The sequence below is a fragment of the Myotis lucifugus genome, unplaced genomic scaffold (genome assembly GCF_000147115.1).
Source record: "Myotis lucifugus unplaced genomic scaffold, Myoluc2.0 scaffold_12, whole genome shotgun sequence".
Classification (NCBI taxonomy): domain Eukaryota; kingdom Metazoa; phylum Chordata; class Mammalia; order Chiroptera; family Vespertilionidae; genus Myotis; species Myotis lucifugus.
In genome coordinates, this window is record NW_005871060.1 from 4,641,405 (window position 1) to 4,664,933 (window position 23,529).

The following is a 23,529-nucleotide window of genomic DNA, read 5'->3' on the forward strand; positions in this document are numbered from 1 at the left end:
TTAAACTCCCTTCTCCGGATTCCTCAAACCCTTCAATAGCCCATATTAAATCATAAAAAAATAGGTAAAGTATATGTATATTTATGAAAAAAACGTAGATATTATGTACACATACATATACTACCTCACAAATCCTAAAGTCTTTTTCATTTTTTAGTTTGATGGCCATTTGCTTCCAGCTCATGAGTACCACAAACAATGCATAAAAAGATTTTTTGTATATATAATGTTTTTATTTCTATAAAATATATGGACTGAAAAGAGGCCACATGCTAACCTGATAAGCTCAGGGAAGGCCTGCATGGCGGCCTTGCAAACTCAGAGACCTAAAGTAACCTCAAGAATGGTCTGACCATTATAAACTGATGAGCAAAAATAGATACAGAGGCAGAACAGCATCGAACAGACTGTCAAACTACAGTGGGAAGGCTGGGGAGGGTTGGGGGGCGGGAAGTGGGGGTAAGAGATCAACTGTAGGACTTGTATGCATGCATATAAGCATAACCAATGGACATAAGACACTGGGGGGTAGGGGAGCCCGGGGGAATGTCAAGGGGAGAAAAAAAAAAGGAGACCTATGTAATACTCTTTGTAATACTTTAAGCAATAATAAAAAAAAAAAAAGAATGGTCTGAAATGAAAACTTTTTAAAATACAGTGGGGCCTTGACTTATGAGTTTAATTAGTTCCGTGATGGAGCTTGTAACTCAAAGTACTCGTATGTCAAATCAAAAAGTGAACGAGTGAGACATGTGATGCTGGGCTGATGATGTGGTGTTCACTGTGACGTTTGCTGTGCCAACTAGCGGTGGGGTATCTGAGGCTGGCTCGTAACCCAAATTTTAGCTCGCAACTCAAAGCAAAAAATCAGCCGAGAGACGGCTTTATCTCGAAAAACTCGTTAGTCGGGACACTCGTAAGTCAAGGCCCCACTGTATATATATTTTTATTGATTTCAGAGAGGAAGGAAGAGGAAGAGAGAGAAACTTCAATGATGAGAATCACTGATGATTGGCTGTCTCCTGCACACTCTCCCTGGGGATGGAGCCCACAACCCAGGCATGTGCTCTGACGGGGAATCGAAGTATGACCTCCTGGTTCACAGGTCAATATTCAACCACTGAGCGACACTGATCAGGCTGAAATGAAAACTTTTTAACAAAAAGCAGTTTATATGGCAGGTAGTCATGTCCTAGGCTAGAATCTTGCCTGACAAAAGTCAATCTTTACCTCAACTTAGCTTGTCTACTGTTTTTTTTTTAAATATATTTCTTTATTGATTTCAGAGAGGAAGGGAAGAGAGATAGAAACATCAATGATGAGAAAGAATCATTGATCGGCTGCCTCCTGCACACCCCCTACTGGGGATAGAGCCCACAACCCAGGCATGTGTCCTTGGCCGGAATCGAACCTGGGACCCTTCAGTCCGCAGGCTGACTCTCTATCCACTGAGCCAAGCCGGCTAGGGCTTGTCTACTGTTTTTTGCATCTATGACAACATACCTTTGGAAAGTCAGGGTAACCTGCCTTTTGTTCCGGACCTTAAGAGCACAATCTATGCACCAGAGTCTACAAATCCTCTCATTGTTATTTTTATTGTGTTAACTGCTGACTATTAACTATCCTGTATCCTCCTATGTAAAAGATGTATATGTCTATCACTTTTAATATCCTATATAATGAAGAGGTAATATGCAAATTGACCATCACTCCAACACAAAAGATGACAGATACACAGATTTGCTAAACAATTCAATTAAATGATTAGTTCATATCTGTCTGAATAGCATGATTATTCACTGACACTCCAACGAAAGGGTTTCTTTGCCTTTCTGACCTAGCTTTACATCAATTTCCATTTTCTCTCTTTTTGTGGACTTGGTTTTATGGCTTACAATTTAACATATTCATGATAATTTTTATATGATATGATTTACTAGCAGAAGCCACCTATTTGATCAGGTGTTCAAACAACAACAAATAATAGAGTCAAGCCCAGCCAGTGTGGCTCAGTGGCTGAACTTTGACCCATGAACCAGGAGGGCACGGTTTGATTCCCAGTTAGGACACATGCCTGGATTATGGACTTGATCTCCAGTAGGAGGCAGCTGATTAATGATTCTCTCTCATCATTGATGTTTCTATTTCTCTCTCCCTCTCTCTAATATCAATACAAACATAAAATAAAATTTAAAAAAGAGTTAATCTCTTCCAACACCAAATGAAAAACTGGCTTGTTGAACTCAGATTTTAAAAGACTTTAAAAAATAATCTTGATTATATGCAATTTTCACTAATACTGGCTTTAGGACTAACAAAATTTACTTTCCTATATTTCCCCGAGTGGTGTTTTTGACCTATACAATACATAAATAAGAAATTCAGTATACAAACCTTTTTTTTAAAATATGTTTTTAAAATTGATTTTTAGAGAAAGAGGAAGGTGGGAGATAGAGAAAAACATCAATGATGAGAGAGAATCATCAATCGGCTGTCTCCTGCATGCCCCCTACTGGACATCAAGCCCGCAACCCAGGCATGTGCCCTGATCAGGAGTCAAACCAGTGACCTTTGGTTGCATGGGACAATGCTCAACCAACTGAGCCACACTGTCCAGGGCAGTACACAAATCTTGCATACTCCTGCAGCAGAGCAAACCTTACTAGAGGAGAGTGCAATCCTTGGTGGTATTACTTGACCAAGTGCAAGGCTAGGCCTTCTGCCAAAACTAAAAATAAAGTGAAATCTGAAAGAATAAAAATTTATCAGATGAGAAGAGCCAACTGTAGGAATGACTCAACTCCAAAGAATCTCATTAAAGAGTTTCAGGTGCACCAAGAAACCAATTACAGCCCTGGCCAGATGGCTGGGTTGGTTGGAGCATCGTCCAAGTCACCAAAAGTTTACAGGATCGATTCTTGGGCAGGACATATACCTAGGCTGCTGGTTCAATCCCCAGTCGGGGCACAAACAGGAGGCCACCAATTAATGTTTCTATTTCACATTGATGTTTCTAACAAAGAAAAGGGGAAGGGAGGGAGGGAGGAACTAATCTTGGCATGACTAGATTCTTGTATTTAACCTTTGAATAGAAAAATAATAAACTATATAGTACTTTCTCTGAAACAAGAGGATGATTTACATGGCATCTGTCAAAGGAGTTTCAATTACGTTCTTCAGAAAAGATGCCTGGGTCCTGGCCGGGTGGCTATTTGGTTGGAGTGTCTTCCCATGCACCAAAAGGTGGTGGCTCCATCCCATCCGGGAACAAATATGGCAGGTAATCGATGGATGTTTCCCCTCCCCCACCTCTCTCTCTCCCTTCATCCCTTCCTCTCTCTCTAAAAGTCAATAAAAATATATCCTAGGGTGAGGATTTAAAAAAAAAAGATTCCTGATGCATAAATAAAAACAGCCAGTTGAGTGGGGTGATAAAGAGTAAAAACAGATGCAATCACCTCACAATGACCAATAACTTTTTCCAGCAGTATTTTACATTCCTCCTTTCCTGTTTTTATGTTAACAAAGCAAACTTCTTAACATACTTTTCCACAGAGCAGTGTTCTTCAACAGTGCACTATTGGCAATATAAATCTTTATTCTCAGGACTATACCCTGAAATGCAGGCTATTTTGCATCTATATATATTCCAAAAAGCCCATGGGGGACAGACTGGGTAGTACTGACCTTCAGTTGAGAACCACTATAGAGTTTCCTATCCCCTCTGACGTTATTATTTTTATTGAAAATCTGATTTGCATACGTCCATGTATAATGATCAAGAAGTTATGAACTGGTAAAGCAGCTAATGAGATCCCAAACTGTAATGACAAAACTAAAGCACAGGCATACCTCAGAGATATTGCAGGTTTGGTTCCAGACCACTGCAAGCGAGTTGTAATCTTTTTGCTGTAGACGGTTTTGCCTTTAATTTATTTAAAAAAAACCCAAAACCTCAACATCTGTGAAGCACAGTAAAGCTAGGTGCAATAAATAGAGGAAGGCCAGTATTGCTCTCTGAGCCTTGCTTGGGAGGCCAGAAGGTTTTCCTCAAATGAGGGCCCTTGGGCCAACTATGCGTATCTTCATACTCCAATAGCAAAGCAATCTCCCAATTTTCAAGTGAAATTTTACAGTATGCTCTTTCTAACATGATTTTCAAAAGATGGCTACATTACTTTCCCCAGCCAGCATCTCACCTCATAGCATTCACAGTAGTTTTTAAGACATCCTGAGCGTTTGCAATTACATCCTTTGCTGTGACGTCGATCTGATTCTCCCTCCTTTCCTTTTCCTATTTTAGGCTTAAAAGCTTCTGGATTTCTGTCAAGGCATGCCTATCAAAACAGAGCACATACAAGTGATGTTAAATCACAGGAAATTAAATTTAAATATTGCAAAGGGGAATTAATTTTCCTTGTAAAACAAAGAGTTCCACATAAAACAGGTGAAAACTAAAATTTTCGTCAGTTAAAAGAAATAAAAAATAATCACCTTTATTGCTTTTTGCCTTTCATTTTCATGTTCCAAATTATTATAACAATTAGTACAATTGCAGTTGTTGCAAAATTCACCATTTGCAAAGCAATCACAATATCTGGAATATAAAAGTTGGTGTAAGTTATATTAAAAAAGTCATTTTTAAAATAAACAAAACTATAAATTATCTGATTTAATAGCATTATACACGTGTTAAAACATTTTAGAAATGTATTCAGTGCTACCCAGTTAGAGTTAACATATACAGTGGGGCCTTGACTTACGAGTTTAATTCGTTCCATGACGGAGCTCGTAACTCAAATTACTCGTATGTCAAATCAAAAAGTGAACGAGTGAGACACGTGATGCTGGGCTGATGTTGTGGCGTTCACTGTGACGTTCGCTGAGCCAACTAGCGGTGGGGTATCTGAAGCTGGCTCGTAACCCGAATTTTAGCTCGCAACTCAAAGCAAAAAATCGGCCGAGAGATGGCTCGTATCTCGAAAAACTCGTTAGTCGGGACACTCGTAAGTCAAGGCCCCACTGTATTGTCAACTACATGATAAAGCTCAAAATTAAAGTCACTGGCTCCTAGAATTTTACTTTAGAAACTTAGTTCCAGTGGTAACAGCTGTCAACACTATAGCTACACGATTCTGTGTGCCCCCAAGGTAAATTATTTCAAAATCACGAAAAAGGAGAAATATGGGTTATATTCTGTTAGTGGAACCTGCTCACTTAAACTACTGCCATGCTTCTTTGGATTCTAAACTCCCACATGACCAATGCTTTTCATTTAATTGTTTCATGTCAAATCTCTTACTTCAGTACTAATAAGCAAATTAATCATCCAATAATTTTAAGACTACTCAGAGTATCACCTCATTCAAAGAGACCAAATGATAAAGGTCATAAATAAGATCAAATTTATTATTAATGAGGACAGAGACTACGTCTGTCTCCTGCTGCTGTGTCCCTAACTCCTACTCCTGTGCCTCATCTATGGTAAAGACCCTACAATTATTTTTTTCTGAATGAATGAAACAGTATTTTCACACTATCATACTCTCAAACATTCACACTTGTATGTTTCTTTAAATTACTTAGATTTATGGAACTGGTCTATAAAGACATTTTAGTTAACTATATTTATTTTTAAAAGCATTTTGGGGTATATCAAATGAGGAAACAGTAGCAAAAAGACTTACAATTTCAAACACAGCGATTTTGTACAATTACAGGGCTTTCTGGGCCGACTGGCAGACTCTGATGGGATTATACTATACAGACACACAAAAAAAGATACATATTTTAATCAGTTAAAAGTATTCAAAATTAATAAAGTCCCGGATCTGTAAATTCCTCCTAAGATAAAGCTTTAACAGATGTATAAATCTCAAATAAAAGTTTGCTATGTTGTTCCATTTACATTAAGTTCAAAAGCAAGTTGTAAAATGAAAACATAGGCAGAGAGTCAAGATATGAGGGGGGGCACATTATCGGCCCTGGCCAGTGTGGCTCAGTTGGTTGGGCATCATCCCTGTGCACCAAAAGGTTGCCAGTTTGATTCCTGGTCAGGGCACATGCCCAAGTTGCAGGCTCGATCCCCAGTGCGGGGTGAGCGCTCTCAAATCGATGTTTCTCTCTCTCTCTCCTTTCCTCTCTCTCTCTCAAAGTCAATACAAAATCCTTAAAAAAAAAAAAAAAGAACATTATCAATAACTTCTAAAGAACATTCCACAAAAAATACTCTTCCTTCAAAGAACTAAAGTTTAAATCTCCCCAAAACTTTTCAGACTTAATTATAAAAGATAGTGAGTAGAAAAGAGTTCCGGGAGCTGGAATTTTGGAGGGGAGAGGTAAGACTAGTTCCATCCAACACTGCAAAGGCAACAAACAACAGATTAAAAAACAGATTAAAAAAACCACACACACACACACAAAACAAAAAAAGCAAGGACCCAACAAAACAATTTAAAAACCAATATCCTTTAAAAAATATATTCAGGGTGGGAAAAGGAGAGAAGAGGGGAGACAGAGAGAGAATAAAGCATGTGGAAAAATTAATATATCCAAGAAAAAGAAAGTTGGGACTTCTCTCTTATTTTTTGGATGAGCTACTAATATATTTAACACATGAAAATAAATACATGACTCTTAAAATTTAAAAAGTCCACCCACATATCTCCAAGAACCCCCCTTCACTCCCCGACACCAGGCCTGGGAAAACTCCAGCGGCCTCCAGACTCAGCTGGAAACTCATCCTGAGCAGAAAGCTTGGTTTGTAGGGGAGGAGAAGGAATTCTCCAGGTTTTCAGAAATATCATTATTCACACTTGGTGGCAAGACAATGTGTGGGAATGATGGAGGAGATGGAGGGCCTCTGGGGGAAAGGGGGGGAGCCCTGGGTTGGCACTGATACAGTGTTGGATATGACAAAACTAGAACAGGCCTCTCAAGGGATGGCCCTCAAATAAGATATTTGGGAGTTCTTTTGACTATCTCGCATAGCTTTAAGGGGGGAAAATCAAATAAATGTATTTTGAAATATATATATTTGATGCTGCATTTAACCTGATCCAACAATTTAACTTACATATTTTCTAAATACTCACCCATTGAATGGAAGCCTTGCCTGGGTCTGGACACCTGATGTACCAGTAAAGTTGGAGCTGCTTGCTATAGACACATATGAAGACTGCTGTAGCTACATGTAAAGAAAGATAATTTTAGACCATATTTACAAAAATGGACAATATTCGCAGATATAGTTATCAGTGAGAAGCACAAATTCATTTACTAAAACAGAAAAAATAAAATGAAAAAGCTCATGCAAACATACTACCTCAAGGCAGCTTTTCTAAAGATCCAAACTAATATTAGAGGTAAAAACAATGTAAACATTTTAAAGTACAACATGGTACAAATACAGGAGGTCCTCGGGTTACGTTGGAGATCCATTTCTACGGCGCAACGAAACGCGATTTTCGCCGTTAAGTCGGAACCCACCTACATAAGCACCTACGTCACTCACATGGAGCACATACACAGCAGTAATGAAGTGAAACAGTAAAAAAAATTTGAAAGAAAGATAACAATTCCTGACCTTTACTTGTGGTAAATAAATAATAAAAAACATAAAGCACATATGTACATATGTCAAAATGATGGAACTTTTTTTTTTTAATAAATACTGTAAATGGGAGATGGCAATATAACCACGAAACGACATACATTGAGTCCGACGTAACCCAAGGACTGCCTGTATAATAAATTTTTTTCATAGAGGAGTATCTTATTAGAATTAGAAAATTCCCTAAAAGTACTGTAATCTCTTGTATTGGCTAGAAAAATGCAATGTAAATAAAATTTACTATATTGATCATTCATCACATTGCAAGTTATAGAAAATGAGAAGTGACATGCACAATAATTAAGTTTCTATTTTACACTGGATTTCTAAACATAAAAGAGATGCTAATGATAAAAATACTGAACATTAATGGTATTTAAAAATTAGTAGCCACACACCATACTCCAAAGTACATTTCATTAAAGTAAGATAGGTTTTTGTTTCTCCTCTTACAAGCTGAATAAATCAACAACTCAATAGTTTAGAACATGGTACTAATTTGCTTGACTCTTAACTTTCTAAAAGTGTTTTTATTGATTTTAGAGAGAAAGGGAGAGGAATAGAGAGAGACTTTGACAAGAGAGAAACATCGACTGGCTGCCTCCTGCACAGCCCCTCCTGGGATCAAGCCCAAAACCCAGGCATGTGTCCTGACCAGGAATGGAACCAGTGACCTCTTGGTTCATGGGTCAATGCTCAACCACTGAACAACACTGTCCGGGCAAATTTGCTTGACTCTGATATGAAAAAGAAAACTTCTGCTTCCTAGAAGCAGCACTCCTAATCCAAGCCAGCCAACTGGATAATCTATGGCTTTGATCTAAAGATGGACAAAATGGCCCTAACTGGTTTGGCTCAGTGGATAGAGCATCAGCCTGCGGACTGAAGGGTCCTAGGTTCGATTCCGGTCAAGGGCATGTACCTTGGTTGCGGGCACATCCCCAGTAGGAGGTGTGCAGGAGGCAGCTGATCGATGTTTCTCTCTCATCGATGTTTCTAACTCTCTATCCCTCTCCCTTCCTCTCTGTAAAAAATCAATAAAAAAAAATAATGAAGATGGACAAAATGAGTCTGGACAGATCACTCAAGACATGTCACCTGGAAATCCATCTAACAGTCTATTTTCCAAGAACAAGTCAGTGGCTTTATATTCATAGATGAAGAAGAGCTTTATTAGGGTCACAGTCCTTTCTGAATTCATTTGGACTCTGATAATTTTAACTTCATCTTATTTTCTCTTATATCTATACTAGAGGCCCCGGTGCACAAAATTCGTGCACAGGAGTGGGGGCGCCCACAGCCGGGCCTGCAACCTCTTACAACCCAGGACCCCTTGGACATCCCTCTTGCAATCCGGGACCACTGGCTTCTAACCACTCTGCCTGCTTGCCTGATCACCCCTAACTGCTTGCTTGCCTGCCTAATCTTCCCTAACCACTCTGCCTGCCTGCCTGATTGCCCCTAACCACTCACCTGCCTGCCTGATTAGCCCTAACAACTCTGCCTGCCTGCCTGATTGCCCCTAACCACTCGCCTGCCTGCCTGATCCCCCTAACCACTCTACCTCAGCCCCCGCCGCTGTGGCTTTGTCCGGAAGGACGTCCGGAAGATTGTTCGGCTGTCTGGTCTAATTAGCATATTATGCTTTTATTATCATAGATGGTCTTGCCCTCTCATCAACCTGCTTTCAGCTCCAAATTGTCTAACTTAAATATTTGACTTGTGCTTTATATTTCTCAATGTTAAGAATACACAAAAATAAACTCAGAAGTTTTCATTAACATTTCAAAATTCTGGAAAGAGCCATCTTAATACTGAGTTAGATGGTTTGAGTCATTTTCAGAATGTGACAATGCTATCCATCTTAGACCTAATATCCTTTTGGAAATGCAATGACTTCATTTTTGCCTCATACCTGAGTAACATACTGAGCTGGAAGCACTGCATAACCCACATTCCCTGTCCCTGGAGCCGGTGCCAGCACCGTGCCTGGCGGCAGGTTAGTGAGGTTTGGCTGGATCTGTGGCAGTGGGGTGGCAGGCATGATGAGCCGTTGCTGTGGCTGGCTGGTAGTAACGATCTGTGAAGTTGGATTAATTGGTTTTGGAACAACCTAAAAAAAGGAAAGATCAAATAGTTACAAAAATAAATTTTATAATTTTCCAATTCAGTATACATCTCTTATACTTAAATCTTAACTTTCACCCATGGGTAAGGCAGGAAGATGGTGGCTGCAAAAAAGATTAAAAAGCTGCCCGGCCAGTGTGACTTGATGATTGAGTGTTGACCTATGAACCAGGAGGTTAAGGTTTGATTCCTGGTCAGGGCACATGCCCGGATAGCGGGCTCAATCCCTGGTGGGGGGCATGCAGGAGGCAGCCGATCAATGATTTTTTCTCATCATTGGTTTCTGTCTCGTTCTCCCTCTCCGAAATCAATAAAATATATATATGTATATATTTTTTAAAGTGGCTGGAGTCAATCAATTCTAGGCTATAACTTGCTATGAAAACTGGGAAGTACGTGCTGGAGTATAAGCAGCCTCTAAAAACAATCAGACAAGGCAAAGTGAAACTGGTCACCCTCGCCAGCAACTGTCCAGTCTTAGGAAGTCTGAAATAGAGTGCTATGCCATGTTGGCCAAGCCTAGTGTCCATCACTACAGTGGCAATGACACTGCACTGGGCACAGCATGTGAAGGTTATGCACACGGCTATCACTGCTCCAGGTGATTCTGCTATCATTAGAAGCATGCCAGAACAGACTGGTGAAAAGTAAATCAGGCATTTTTCTTTAATAAAACTGGCCAAAGCTTAATTTTTTAAAAATATCTTAACTTTTTATTTTAAAAGTAAATTGTCTGTTTGGGAGATACTGAGAAAAGAAGTTATGTGATACTCACTTGTTTGACAGTCTGTGTAAGTGGAACTGACATCCGCACTGGAGTGGTGCTAACCACGGGCTTTGCTTTTTTAAAAAGGGGGGGAAAAGGTACAATTTACTTCCATACAATAATATTTAAAACACTTAAGGTTCTTAGCTCTCTCAAGATAGCCTCATGAAAGAGCTTAAAGAATTCCAACCTGTTTCTTATTTGGAGCAATCCTAAACCATCTACCAAGAAACTTTTATCAAAATTCCTTAACCCATCTGCCAGGTAGCTATAGTCACTTTATGAGGGAATGTTTCTCATTTAAAACATTCTTCTAAAAATACTTCAATGTGTATGCAGATGATTTATACATTCACTACTAAATACAGTCAGATGAAACGTTGCATAAATTTAAAAACCTGCCATTCAGGAGCTTGGGTAACAATGCTATTCTGTACTATTTCTAATTGCTATGTTTGTATTTAAACCAAAGAAAATATCATCCTTGTATAAGTCATTATTTACAAAGTACCTACTAGAAGGTAGTATAGCATGAAGGTTAAGAATATGTGTGGGCAACCTAGCCGGTTTGGCTTAGTGGATAGAGCATCTGGCCTGCGGACTGAAGGGTCCCGGGTTTGATTCCAGTCAAGGGCACAAGCCCGGGTTATGGGCTCAATCCCCAGTAGGGAGTGTGCAGGAAGCAGCCAATCCATGATTCTCTCCCATCACTGATGTTTCTATCTCTCTCTCCCTCTCCCTTCCTCTCTGAAATCAAAAATATATTTTTTAAAAATTGGTTTAAAAAAAAGAATATGTGTGGGCTCATAAGTCATCTGACCCTGGAGATTCTAATCCCAATTCTGCTTCTTTCCAACTACTTAAACTCTCTTTGTCTGCATCTCCACCTGCAATATGGAGATAGTAACTCCTTTAAAATTTAGGTATAAGGATTAAATATGTTAACTCATAAAAATTTATTTTAAAAGTGCCCAACAAATAGTTAAGTGCTTAATAAATGTTAGATGCCGTTATTATTGTTGTTATTACTACAAACATTACTACTATATAAATGGCATTGTTGACAGCATCCCAGGGAAACTAAAGTACAAGACACCTACTGAAAGAGATTACATTAAGTAGAGCAGATTAGACAGTACCAAATCAAATAAATCCCGTTAAAAAAGAAAGTGCTGTGGGAATTCAAATGAGAAAGAACATACATGTGATTGGCAGAGGATGGGAGTATGGAAAGAATGCACTGAGGACACAGTGTCCTGAGACAGGTCCTGACCAGTGGACAGGTTGCAGAGAGGGCACACAGCCCGGAGGAGGACATTCCATGCAGGGGCAGAAGCATGAGAAGTGGAGGCTCGATGCCGGGAAGGTGCAAAGCATTTCACAAAAATGGTGGTGAACAGACCAGTTTGGTTGGAACCGAGGGTTAAAATAGGTAAGCACAAGCAAAAATCAGATTGCAGCCGTTTTGAAGACCTTGAATGTTAAGGTAGAAGTCTATTTTTAATTCAGTAGGCAATGAGAAGTTTCTAACAATTCTGAAGTACTCCAGAAATACTATTTGGAACAGGAAAAAACACACACAAAAAACAAACAAACCAAAAAAAAACCAAACACACCTGTATTTGAAAGTGTAAATGTGTAAAACAGAATGGAGTTGCAAGAAACAAGAAAAGTTAAAAAGAATGCAACAAATGAGGGTCTGATCTGGGGTGACAGTGCTGGGAATGGAAAGAAGAGAACAGCTGTAGAGACATGATAGAGGTGAAAGGAGCATGAATTATCCACCATTTGGATGGCAGAATTGCAGGTATATGGGAAGAAAAGTCATTGCTAAGCTTTCAAGTGACTGGGAAAATGACAGCTATTAAAACTAAAAATACAAGGATGAGCTGATTTAAAGGGAAAATGAAACCTGACATAGAGAAATGCTATGATAAAATTAAGGACTGGCACTACACCTATTATGTTTGGGCTGAAAGAAATACAATGTGTGCTACTATCACCACTTCCATACATAGTCTAAAAAAGGGATTTAGAAAGAACAGCCCTTAGGTTTTTACTTATGCAAATGATCGAGCCTGGTCTGAAAGGGAGGTTGAGATAATGGGATCTAAACTGCTCTGAACTGTAAAAGAAAAAGAGAAAGAAAAAAGACTTCCTTTGATAGAAAGGCTGGGAGGATTGATGGCTGAAGAGGAAAAGTTGAGAGTCCTGGAAGAACATTAGAGAACTCTCACCTAAAAGGGAGCAGGCCCCTGCAGCAAGGTGACAAACCAGGGAGAAGGGGGAAGGAGGACAACCTCCAGAAAATGTACAGTTAGTGATGATGACTGCATATCTCTAAATATACAAAAAGCCACTAGGTGGTATGCTTAGCAAGGATGAATTTTTTTTTTTTTATATATTTTATTGATTTTTTACAGAGAGGAAGGGAGAGAGATAGAGAGCCAGAAACATCGATGAGAGAGAAACATCGATCAGCTGCCTCCTGCACATCTCCCACTGGGGATGTGCCCGCAACCCAGGCACACGCCCCTGACCGGAATCGAACCCGGGACCCTCCAGTCCGCAGGCCGACGCTCCATCCACTGAGCCAAACCGGTCTCGGCAGCAAGGATGAATTTTAAAGTAGATATGAATTATCTATAATAATAAAAGCATAATATGCTAATTAGACCAGATGACCTTCCGGATGAAGCTGGGGCTGCGACGGAAGCCTGGGTTCCGGGTGCCTGCTGGCGGCCGGAGGGAAGCCCAGGTCCCGGGTGCCGGAGGAAAGCCAGTGCTGGCAGCCAGAGAAAGGTGGTGCCAGCAGCCGGGGGAAGGCAGAATTTCGTGCATCGGGTCTCTAGTATCTCAATAAAGATGCTATACAAAGAGTGTACGACCATGAATTATAGGAGCAGTGACATCTGATACCTGATTTGAAAGTTTCCTGTTGTTTGATTCTCCTCAGTTACTTTATCTTTTAGTAAAATTTTAATAACCATTGTTGACTGGTCTCAGCAATACTATAAGGAATTAAAAGCCTGAATTCATGCTTGAGACACTGAAGAGTGGGCTCCCTATACCACTTGCACACAGAGCAGCAATTCTGAAGTGAATCCAACAACTAAAAGAACACAAGAACCCTAGCTCGTTTGGCTCAGTGGATAGAGCGTTGGCCTGAGGACTGAAGGGTCCCAGGTTCGATTCCGGTCAAGGGCACATGCCTGGGTTGCGGGTTCAATCCCCAGTAGGGGGCATGCAGGAGGCAGCCGATCAATGATTCTCTCTCATCATTGATGTTTCTATCTCTCTCCCCCTCTCCTTTCCTCTCTGAAATCAAAAAAAATAAATAAACAAATAAACAAATGCAAGAAGTTCCTAGTGGTTTGTGAAATAATGGGAAAGAGGGGTGTGGCTTGTCCTCAAACTCTGATGATTCTTATTTGGAGAATAAAGGAAGGATAGCTGTCCCTGTGCTTGAGCACACACAGAGCTTGAAACTTTGGGAACTCTAGGTTTCCATTAGCTTGGCATCTGCATTCTGCATCTTAACTGAAAGCTGGGGAATGAAGAAAACAACACTTCTAAATTACCTAGGGAAGGGGGGGGGGTGTCATATTAATGTTCTATACCTAAGTGAGCAGTCCCTATCTCTCCTTCTCTTTATCTTTACAGCAGTCTCATTTCACTACTACTGCAGTTTTCATAGAAGCTGACATAATCTTTTTGTTTTTAACAGGAATTCTGAACAATCCTTTTAGAAAAGCCCCTTCCAAACTTCAGAAACCATACCTGCAAGTTCTTAAGCCTTTAATTTCTTAAACTGATTTCCTCCTTCACCAAGATGGTAGGACATTATATTCTAAAAAGGTTAAATAAGCACTCTTCTCGTCTTTCTACAGTGCTGCCTACCATCCAGCCAGCAATTAACAGTATGCAGCCTTTGAATACTGGTTTTTGTATGACTTTGGTGGGAAAATGTACAAGTTGAGCCCAATTCTCTTTTGCATAAATAAATCACTCATAGGATATCAAGCCCTTGGAAAGACATATTGAGCTATAAACTGTCCTAATCCTTTCACACCATTCAATTTTTAAGTAAATATGAAGAAAGGTTATGTGCGTGGGTCTGTACTTCAGGTGGCAGAAAAGATTAAACATAAACAGCAAATGGAAGGACTATACTAGTAAACAGAAATACCCTCCAGGAAAAAATACAGCTGAGCAAAATAAAAGCATATTTTAATGACTTTTTATTAGCAATTACAGATTCAAAATAAGAATGAAAGTGACATAAATTTTTACTTATCATTTATACCTTGCCTACTGATTATTTCAACTGACCCAAAATGTATCAAACATCTTCATAATTTAGAAAATAAGATAAATAATTTGGTTCAATCTAAATTTATCTCACTGGCATAAGTGGTAGGCTTTTAAACTAACAATAAAATGGCCAACTGCAAATAATTATGATTATCTGGTAGCATAGCACACTGTGCACCAACTTCTAGCAGAACGAAATACTATAGTCATATACAACTGATTCTATTTCACTGCTTCCTAATTCAAACTGTCAGCTGAAATGCCATAATTAATCAGATCAGCAAGAAAAGGACTGATGTTTTTTAATAATGTTCAAAGCATTAATTACTATTTTAAAAAATAATTACTAACCTTGCTGAAGAGGCTGAGTGTTTGTACTGGGATTCTGACTAACTGGCTGGGTTGAGCTACTGGCTGTTGTGGCAGTAACAAGTCGGACATAATGAAACTTGCTTCCAGGCACTTGGATCTGCTGGACATTTGGAGCAGTTGCCAGAGGAATAATTGTCTTAAACTGTGATGTGCTCACGCCTCCAACAGTGATGGTCTGCACAGCTGATTTCACTGCCTATTAAACAATACAACATGGCTATCATTAATCTGGTATTTAACTTTCCTATACCTTTTAATTTAAGACAATCACTCAAGTTAAAGCTTGTTCCTGTAGTTCATCAAACACTGTTCAAAGGACAACCTGTTCAAAGAGAAATGAAAAGAATAGCAATGAATACAGGAGTGAAACCACAATTAATGAGTTTTGTCTTCCATCTCTAATAGTTACCTTCCTTGACAATCCAGGTCAGATGACTTGCTATAAAAAGTTAATACTTAAATTACAAAAACTTAAACAATTTTATTCATATCAGGTAAAATGTATAAGAAAAAGATTATTTTAAAACTCCAAGAATTGCCCTGACTGGCTTGGCTCAGGGGATAGAGCGTCAGACTGAGGATTGAAGGGTCCCAGGTTCGGTTCCGGCCAAGGGCACATGCCTGGGTTGCGGGCTTGATCCCCAGTAGGGGGTGTGCAGGAGGCAGCCAATCAATGATTCTCTCTCATCATTGATGTTTCTATCTCTCTCTCCCTTTCCCTTCCTCTCTGAAATCAATAAAGAAATAAATTAAAAAAAAAAAAAACTCCAAGAATTAAGCTTCATAATCAACAGAGAAAAAAGGATAAAGATATTTGGTTTTGTCACCACCCACCAAATTAACTATGACAAATTTCATTTTCCCATGTTCTAAAAGAAAAAGAAACCCAAAAGAAAAGTCATTTTTAAGTATAGTCATTTCTGAAAGGCTTAGAACACCAGATACAAATGTACCCACTAACATATGGGTAGGACACCAAATTTAGTCCAGAATTACACCAACTTTGTCTAGGGAAACTAATTTTGGGTGATTCAGATCTGAGTCAATATAATCATTTTTAATTTTCTCCTTCAGTCTGACAAAAAGTAATGTGACTTCCTAAAAAGCTAAGCGAAACATCAGAGGCAGAAGAAAATTAACGTCTTTTTTCTCCAATCAATGTTGTTTAATCAATGTATAACGGACTGTCATACAAAGCAAAGGTCCTGACAAGATTCTCCAACTACTTCTGTAGAATTATTTTATAAGGAATTACATCCCTGCCTATTCTTCAAAAATCCCTCATGCTAAAGGGTAATTAACATGATGGAGACCTATATTCATTATATGAATAATTTATAAAAAATAATTCTGAAGAATTTGAACATTTCTTTAAAAGCCCAGGAAATTAAAAAAGGAGAATGTCATTTAGTTTGGAAACTCTATAGGTGACAGTCAAAGGAGATTATTTCAGCATCAAATAATTCACATGTTATCATTAGGCAGAGATACCACAAAGCAGATTTAAAATAAAGATCCTATATAACAAAGAGGTAATATGCAAATTAACCCTCACACCCTCACAAAGATGGCTGCCTAGGGCCAGGCCAGCAGGGGGGTTAGTGAGGGACGACCAAACGGCTGAACAGCAGGCTGCGTGGGGTGACCAGGCTGGCAGAGGGGTTAGTGAGGACGATCAAATGACTGAACAGCAGTCTGCATGGGGCGACCAGGACGGCGGGGGGGGGCCAGTTGGTGGTGACCAGGGGGGGGGGGGGGGCGGGCAGTAAGGGGTGATCAGGCCGGTGTGGGGGGCAGTTAGGAGCAACCAGGTCAGCAGGGAGAGGGCAGCTGGGGGTGACATTGCTGGCAATGGGAGGCAGTTAGGGGCAACCAGGCTGGCAGAGGGGGCAGTGAGGAAGCGATCAGGCCCGGCACGCAGAGACAGTGAGGGCGATTAGGCCGGGGGAGGGGGGGGGGCGCAGGGCAGTTAGGGATGACTAGGTAGGCAGGCAGGTAAGCGATTAGGGAGCCAGCTGTCCAGGATTGTGAGGAGGGAGTCCGACTGCCGGTTTAGGCCCTATCCCCAGGAACGGGCCTAAACCGGCAGTCGGACATCCCCCAAGGGGTCCTGGATTGGAGAGGGTGCAGGCTGGGCTGAGAGGACTCCCCCCCACCCTGTGTATGAATTTCATGCACCGGGCTTCTAGTAAGAGATAATAGCCATAGCAGTCAGTAAGTTAAATGAAAATATGAAGCTTAAGGGATAAAATGTGTACATATGGGAGCTACTAAAAAATCAAGCAACCTAGCCCTAACTGGTTTGGTTCAATGGATAGAGCGTCAGCCTGCGGACTCAAGGGTCCTGAGTTCGATTCCAGTCAAGGGCATGTACCTTGGTTACAGGCACATACCCAGTGGGGAGTGTGTAGGAGGCAGCTGATTGATGTTTCTCTCTCATCAATGTTTCTAACTCTCTATCCCTCTCTGTTCCTCTCTGTGAGAAATCAATAAAATATAAAAAAAAAAATCAAGCAACCTATAAGACAAATATGTACAATGGTGTAAGACATACTCTATCCTTGCTCTATCGCAGCGGTTCTCAACCTGTGGGTCGCGACCTCTTTGGCAGTCAAACGACCCTTTCACAGGGGTTGCCAAAGACCATCCTGCATATCAGATATTTACATTACGATTCACAACAGTAGCAACATTACAGTTATGAAGTAGCAACGAAAATAATTTTATGGTTGGGTCACAACATGAGGAACTGTATTTAAAGGGCCAGAAGGTTGAGAACCACTGCTCTATCAGCTCAAAATGGGGGTGGGTGGGGAATACTACCTTAAGCAACAATGTGCCTCAAACTTAACAGTTCAGTGTATTGGTAATGTCATATGTACACAAGACAGTACTTTAAAAAAAACTGTAGCCTGGCCGGTGTGGCTCAGTGGTTGAGCATTGACCTGTGAACCAGAAGGTCACGATTTGATTCCCGGTCAGGGCACATGCCCAGGTTTGGGCTCGATCTCTAGTATAGGGCATGCAGAAGGCAGCCAATCAATGATTCTCTCTCATCACTGATGTTTCTATCTCTCTCTCCCTCTCCCTTCCCCTCTGATATCAAAATATATTTAAAAATTAAAAAACTGTAAGTAAGGTTATCTAATTTATATCTAGCAACCACTTTAGGAGCTAGACATAGCACGGCACAAGTACAGGGTTTAGTTAAGTTTGCACAGTCCTGTGTACCTTTTTCCGACTCTTTACTTTCAACTTTTCTAAATCCTAAATTTCAAGCTACAACTCTTATAAGCTGTATATAATTGGGTCTTTTTAAAAAATATATATTTTTATTGATTTCAGGGAGGAAGGAAGAGGGGGAGAGAGAGAGAAACATCCATGATGAGAGAGAATCATGGACTGGCTGCCTCCTGCAAATCCCCCAACTAGGGATCGAGCCCACAACCCGGGCATGAGCCCCTGACCAGAATCGAGCCTGGGACCCTTCAGTTCATAGGCCGACACTTTATCCACTGAGCCAAACCGGCCAGGGCAATTGGGTCTTTTTTTAAATAATTGGGTATTCAAAATAATCAGATTTTTCTATATTTTTAACGAGCATCTATCTGTTTACATATAACATAGTTAATTAAATATTTGAACTTAAATCCAGCACTGTACTTCTTCCTATTTGAACCACATATTCTCTTCTGTTCCTTTTTCTCTTTCTTGCCTTCTGTTGGTTAAATATTTGATCACTTAATTTCTCCACTGTATTAACTTGTTATTTATACATTATGTCACTATTCTCTTAGTGATTATTCTAGAGTAGGGGTCCTCAAACTACGGCCCGCGGGCCACATGCAAATACAAATATAGTATTTGTTCCCGTTTTGTTTTTTTACTTCAAAATAAGATATGTGCAGTGTGCATATGAATTTGTTCATAGTTTTTTTTTTAAACTATTGTCCGGCCCTCCAACGGTCTGAGGGACAGTGAACTGGCCCCCTGTTTAAAAAGTTTGAGGACCCCTGTTCTAGAGATTACCCTGTAGGAATTTAGTTAGTACTTTACACATTGTCCAGACAATGAAAGAACGTATAACACTAACACCATTTACTCTTGCCCCATCTTTGTGCTGTTAAGTATTTTAATTCTACATATAACTGAAATTCCACAAGACATTTATATATACCCCACAAATTTACCCTTTCTGTCCTTTCCTTAAGTATAGGTTGGCTGAAGAGAAATTCTCTCCACTTACTCTCTCAAAAAAAATCTAATTTGTATCTATCTAATTTGCTGATAAATTCATCTACTAAAGTCTTAAATCTCCATTAAGAATGAAAATTTTAAATTTGAAAATATTCTCATTCTCATAAAAATATTCATGATTCCTTTTCATAGTTTCTAATTCTCTGCTGAAGTTTTTCATCTTGTTAAAAAATTTCTGAATATATTAATCTCAGTTATTTTTAAAGTGTGAGTCTGGCCGAAACCGGTTTGGCTCAGTGGATAGAGCGTCGGCCTGCGGACTGAAGTGTCCCGGGTTCGATTCTGGTCAAGGGCATGTACCTGGGTTGCGGGCACATCCCCAGTGGGAGATGTGCAGGAGGCAGCTGATCGATGTTTCTGGCTCTCTATCTCTCTCTCTTCCTCTCTGTAAAAAAGCAATAAAATATATTTTAAAAATATAAATAAATAAAATAAAAATAAAAATAAAGTGTGAGTCTGATAATTCTATCACCTAGATCTCTTGGTTTTGAATAATTTGGTCTGGTTGCCTGGTATGCCTGTGGCTCAGTTAGCTGACTGCTGTCCCATGCACTGAGAGGTCGCATGGTCATTGTCTGGTCAGGGCACGCCTAGGGCGGACTTCCCTAGGCTTCCCTTTACTTCAGGATGGTGGCTTCTGATTTCCTGGCTCCCTTGGTAAGCCTCAAATGCCCAACAGATTTTTAAAAATATATTTTATTTTGATTTTCAGTTGTTCTTGGTGGAATGAGTCTGCAAGCTAGTTCTGTAAAGCCAAAACAGAAAATCCAGAGTTCCTGGTTTTCAATCTAGGTTTCATTTCCTAGTTGTGTAACCTTGTGCAACTAACTAAACTTTTCTGTATCTAAGTTTTCTCATCTGAAAATATGAAAATGGTACTTTTTCAAAGGATTGTTGTAATAGTTAAATAAATTAAATTATATAAGCTACAAATAAGAACTCATCACCTATACAATGCTCAATTAATGTGAGCTGCTATTTGTATCATTATGATGAAAGTTAATAGCATCAAGAATTGTTAACAACTAAGGTTACACATCTGCCTCTAAGAAACATGAAAGTATTTTTTAATCAGTTAGTAAACTGAATAGAAGTATACATAACATTAAAAAAACATTTTTAATTTTTATTTATTTTTAAAACTGATACATTTTCTCTTATTTTAAAAATGTTTTTATTGATTTTTTTTAGAGAGAGAGAAAGGGAAAGGGAGAAATAAACATCGATTGGCTGCCTTCTGCACATCCTACTGGGGACTGAGCCTGCAACCCACATGACTGGGAATAAAACTGGCGACTTCTCAGAGCAAGGGATGACACTCTCAGAGCAAGGGACCCGGCCAGGGCACCAAATAATGATTTTGGATGAATACTTTAAAAAAATATACTGGAGTAAAAAAACTTGAATAAGCATCGCTCAAAAATTCAAAATTCATACATAAAGATACTATGCAATATTTTGAGTAATTTTATGTGCACAAAATTTCTGCAAGGAAAAAAAAAGACAAAGTTAACTGGGGAAAATGTTTATAACCACATTAATAAGAAAGGATTAGTTACCTTAATATGCTGTGGACTTTTTTGTAGTTCACAAGGAAAAAAGGACAAACCACTTAATGAATATCAGAGTTCACAGAAGAGGAATCCAAAAGACACAAAGATATGAGTAATTTTTTGAAATATAAATCTAGTGAGATCTTTTAATTAGTTAAATTGGCAGTGACTAAAAAATGACTGACTAAACAGGAGAACACAGAAATAGACCCACATAAATATAGTCAACTGATATCTGTCAGAGGAGCAAAGGCAATTCAATGAAGGAGGATAGTTTCTGCAACAAGTGGTGCTGGAAAAACAGGACATCCACATGCAAAGAACTGAATTTCAACACAGATCTTATCAGCATCATAGACTTAAAACTCCTACAAGATAACGAGAAAATTTAGGTTTCCTTGAGTTTGGTGATGATTTTTTAGATAGAATACCAAAAGCACAAACTATGAAAGAAAAACACTGAAAAGTCAAACATTATTAAAATTAAAATTTCTGCTCTCAGAAATTTTACTGTTAAGAGAATAAAAAGAAAAGCCATAGAAATTATCTGCAAAAATCACAGTAAAGTCTAAAGATACAGGAGCCGTCTGGGTTCCATTCCCGAATTTCTAGAAACTAAATGGCACCAAGAAATGCAAACAGCAAAACCCAGACTATGAAAAACTACAGGATATAAACAACCCAACTTTTCTTTTTCTTTTTTTAAAATGTATTTTTAATGATTTCAGAGAAGAAGGGTGAGAAAGAAAGAGAGAGACACATCAATGATGAGAGAGAATCATTAACTGGCTGCCTTTTGCATGCCCCCCACTGGGGATTGAGCCTGCAACCCGGGCTTGTGCCCTGACTGGGAATCAAACTGTGACCTCCAGGTTCATAGGTTGATGCTCAACCACTGAGCCATGCCAGCTGGGCCCAACTTTGTTTAAAAAAAGGGTTGGGAAAAGAAAAATAGGAAGACAACAAAACTAAGAAATATCAATCATTCACAAATTTATCTAAATCCCAAATTAAAACATAGTATAGAAAAAAAAGATGGTCCTTGGCATTTTGTCTCAGTGGATAGAGCATTGACCCACGGACCAAAGAATTGCAGGTTTGATTCTGGTCAAGGGCACATACCTCATATCTCAGTTGCAGACTTGATCCCTAGCCCCAGTCGAGGGAGATAGCCAATCAATGTCTCTCTCTCACATCGATGTTTCTCTCTGTCTCTCTGTCTCCCCCTACCTTCCATGCTCTCTAAAAATCAATGGAAAAATATCCTTCGGTGAGGATTAACAAAAACACAAAAACAGAGGACTCTTTCCCCCTCCCCATGTGGGAGTCTGTGCTTGTTTCTCAATAAATTTACACCTTTTACTATACCATCTTTCGTCCGTGGTTTCATTCTTCGAATCCACTGGAAAAGAGCCTGGGAACCATCCTGCCCAGAGGAACACCACTCGTTCTAGTCCAACTTTCCCATATCAGCATCATCCCGTGCACCAAGAGGTCACAGGTTGAAATCCTGGTCAGGGCACATGCCTGGGTTGTGGGCTCAATCCCCAGTAGGGGGTGTGCAGGAGGCAGCCGATCAATGATTCTCTCTCATCGATATTTCTCTCTCTCTCTCTCCCTCTCCCTTCCTCTTTGAAGACAATAAAAACTTTTTTTTTTTTTAATTCTCATAATCTGCCCTAACTGGTTTGGCTCAGTGGATAGAGCATCGGCCTGTGGACTGAAGGGTCCCAGGTTCCATTCTGGTCAAGGGCACATGCCTGGGTTATGGGCATATCCCCAGTATGGGGTGTGCAGGAGGCAGATGATCAATGTTTCTCTCTCATCGATGTTTCTAACTCTCTCCCTCTCCCTTCCTCTCTGTAAAAAATCAATAAAATAGCCCTAACCGGTTTGGCTCAGTGGATAGAGCATCGGCCTGCGGACTCAAGGGTCCCGGGTTCGATTCCGGTCAAGGGCATATACCTTGGTTGCGGGCACATCCCCAGTGGGGAGTGTGCAGGAGGCAGCTGATCAATGTTTCTCTCTCATCGATGTTTCTAACTCTCTATCCCTCTCCCTTCCTCTCTGAAAAAAATCAATAAAATATATTTTTTTTTTTTTAAAAAGAGCAAAAAAATCAATAAAATATATTTTTTCAAAAATTCTCATAATCTAACTCTCTCTTTATATGCTCTCCACTCCCTCCAAAGCATTATTAATTCTAATCAGAGAGGCTGTTTTACTGTTCCATGTGTATATCTTACCTATTTCACTGCTAGTCCTTTACTCTTGTGGCTGACATCCACTCTAATTCAAATCTACACAAAACCTTAGCTCAGGGATGCTTGCTCAACTCATCCCAACTGTGGTTGAATCCCCTTACATAGGACTTTGTGCTATCACACGTCTTTTCTTGCTTTAGCAATTTTACATGTTTGTATAATTATTTGATTCATTTGTCATACCTCCATAGATTTTAGGTTCCACTTGCCTATTTTTGCTCTCTCTAGTTTCCCCAAAGAGCACAACTCCAACACATAGTAGGC

General features: G+C 39.6%; 1 protein-coding gene and 1 pseudogene across 9 annotated transcripts in view; one reads left to right on the forward strand and one right to left on the reverse strand.

Annotated features, from left to right (window-relative positions):
- LIN54 (lin-54 DREAM MuvB core complex component) overlaps positions 1-23,529 on the reverse strand; it is a 64,568-nt gene that overhangs the window by 6,411 nt on the left and 34,628 nt on the right. For 8 of the 9 annotated variants that reach the window (XM_006084559.2, XM_006084557.2, XM_006084556.3 and 5 more), the window contains exons 5-11: positions 15,171-15,387; positions 10,515-10,579; positions 9,528-9,725; positions 7,095-7,186; positions 5,688-5,759; positions 4,495-4,597; positions 4,200-4,337 (exon numbers count right to left, since the gene is read on the reverse strand). In XM_006084559.2, the coding sequence (XP_006084621.1) occupies positions 4,200-4,337; positions 4,495-4,597; positions 5,688-5,759; positions 7,095-7,186; positions 9,528-9,725; positions 10,515-10,579; positions 15,171-15,387 (885 nt within the window). The remainder of the gene's footprint in view (positions 1-4,199; positions 4,338-4,494; positions 4,598-5,687; positions 5,760-7,094; positions 7,187-9,527; positions 9,726-10,514; positions 10,580-15,170; positions 15,388-23,529) is intronic. The other variant, XM_023750363.1, reaches the window with a different exon arrangement.
- On the forward strand, positions 9,837-10,390 carry LOC102430170 (annotated as a pseudogene).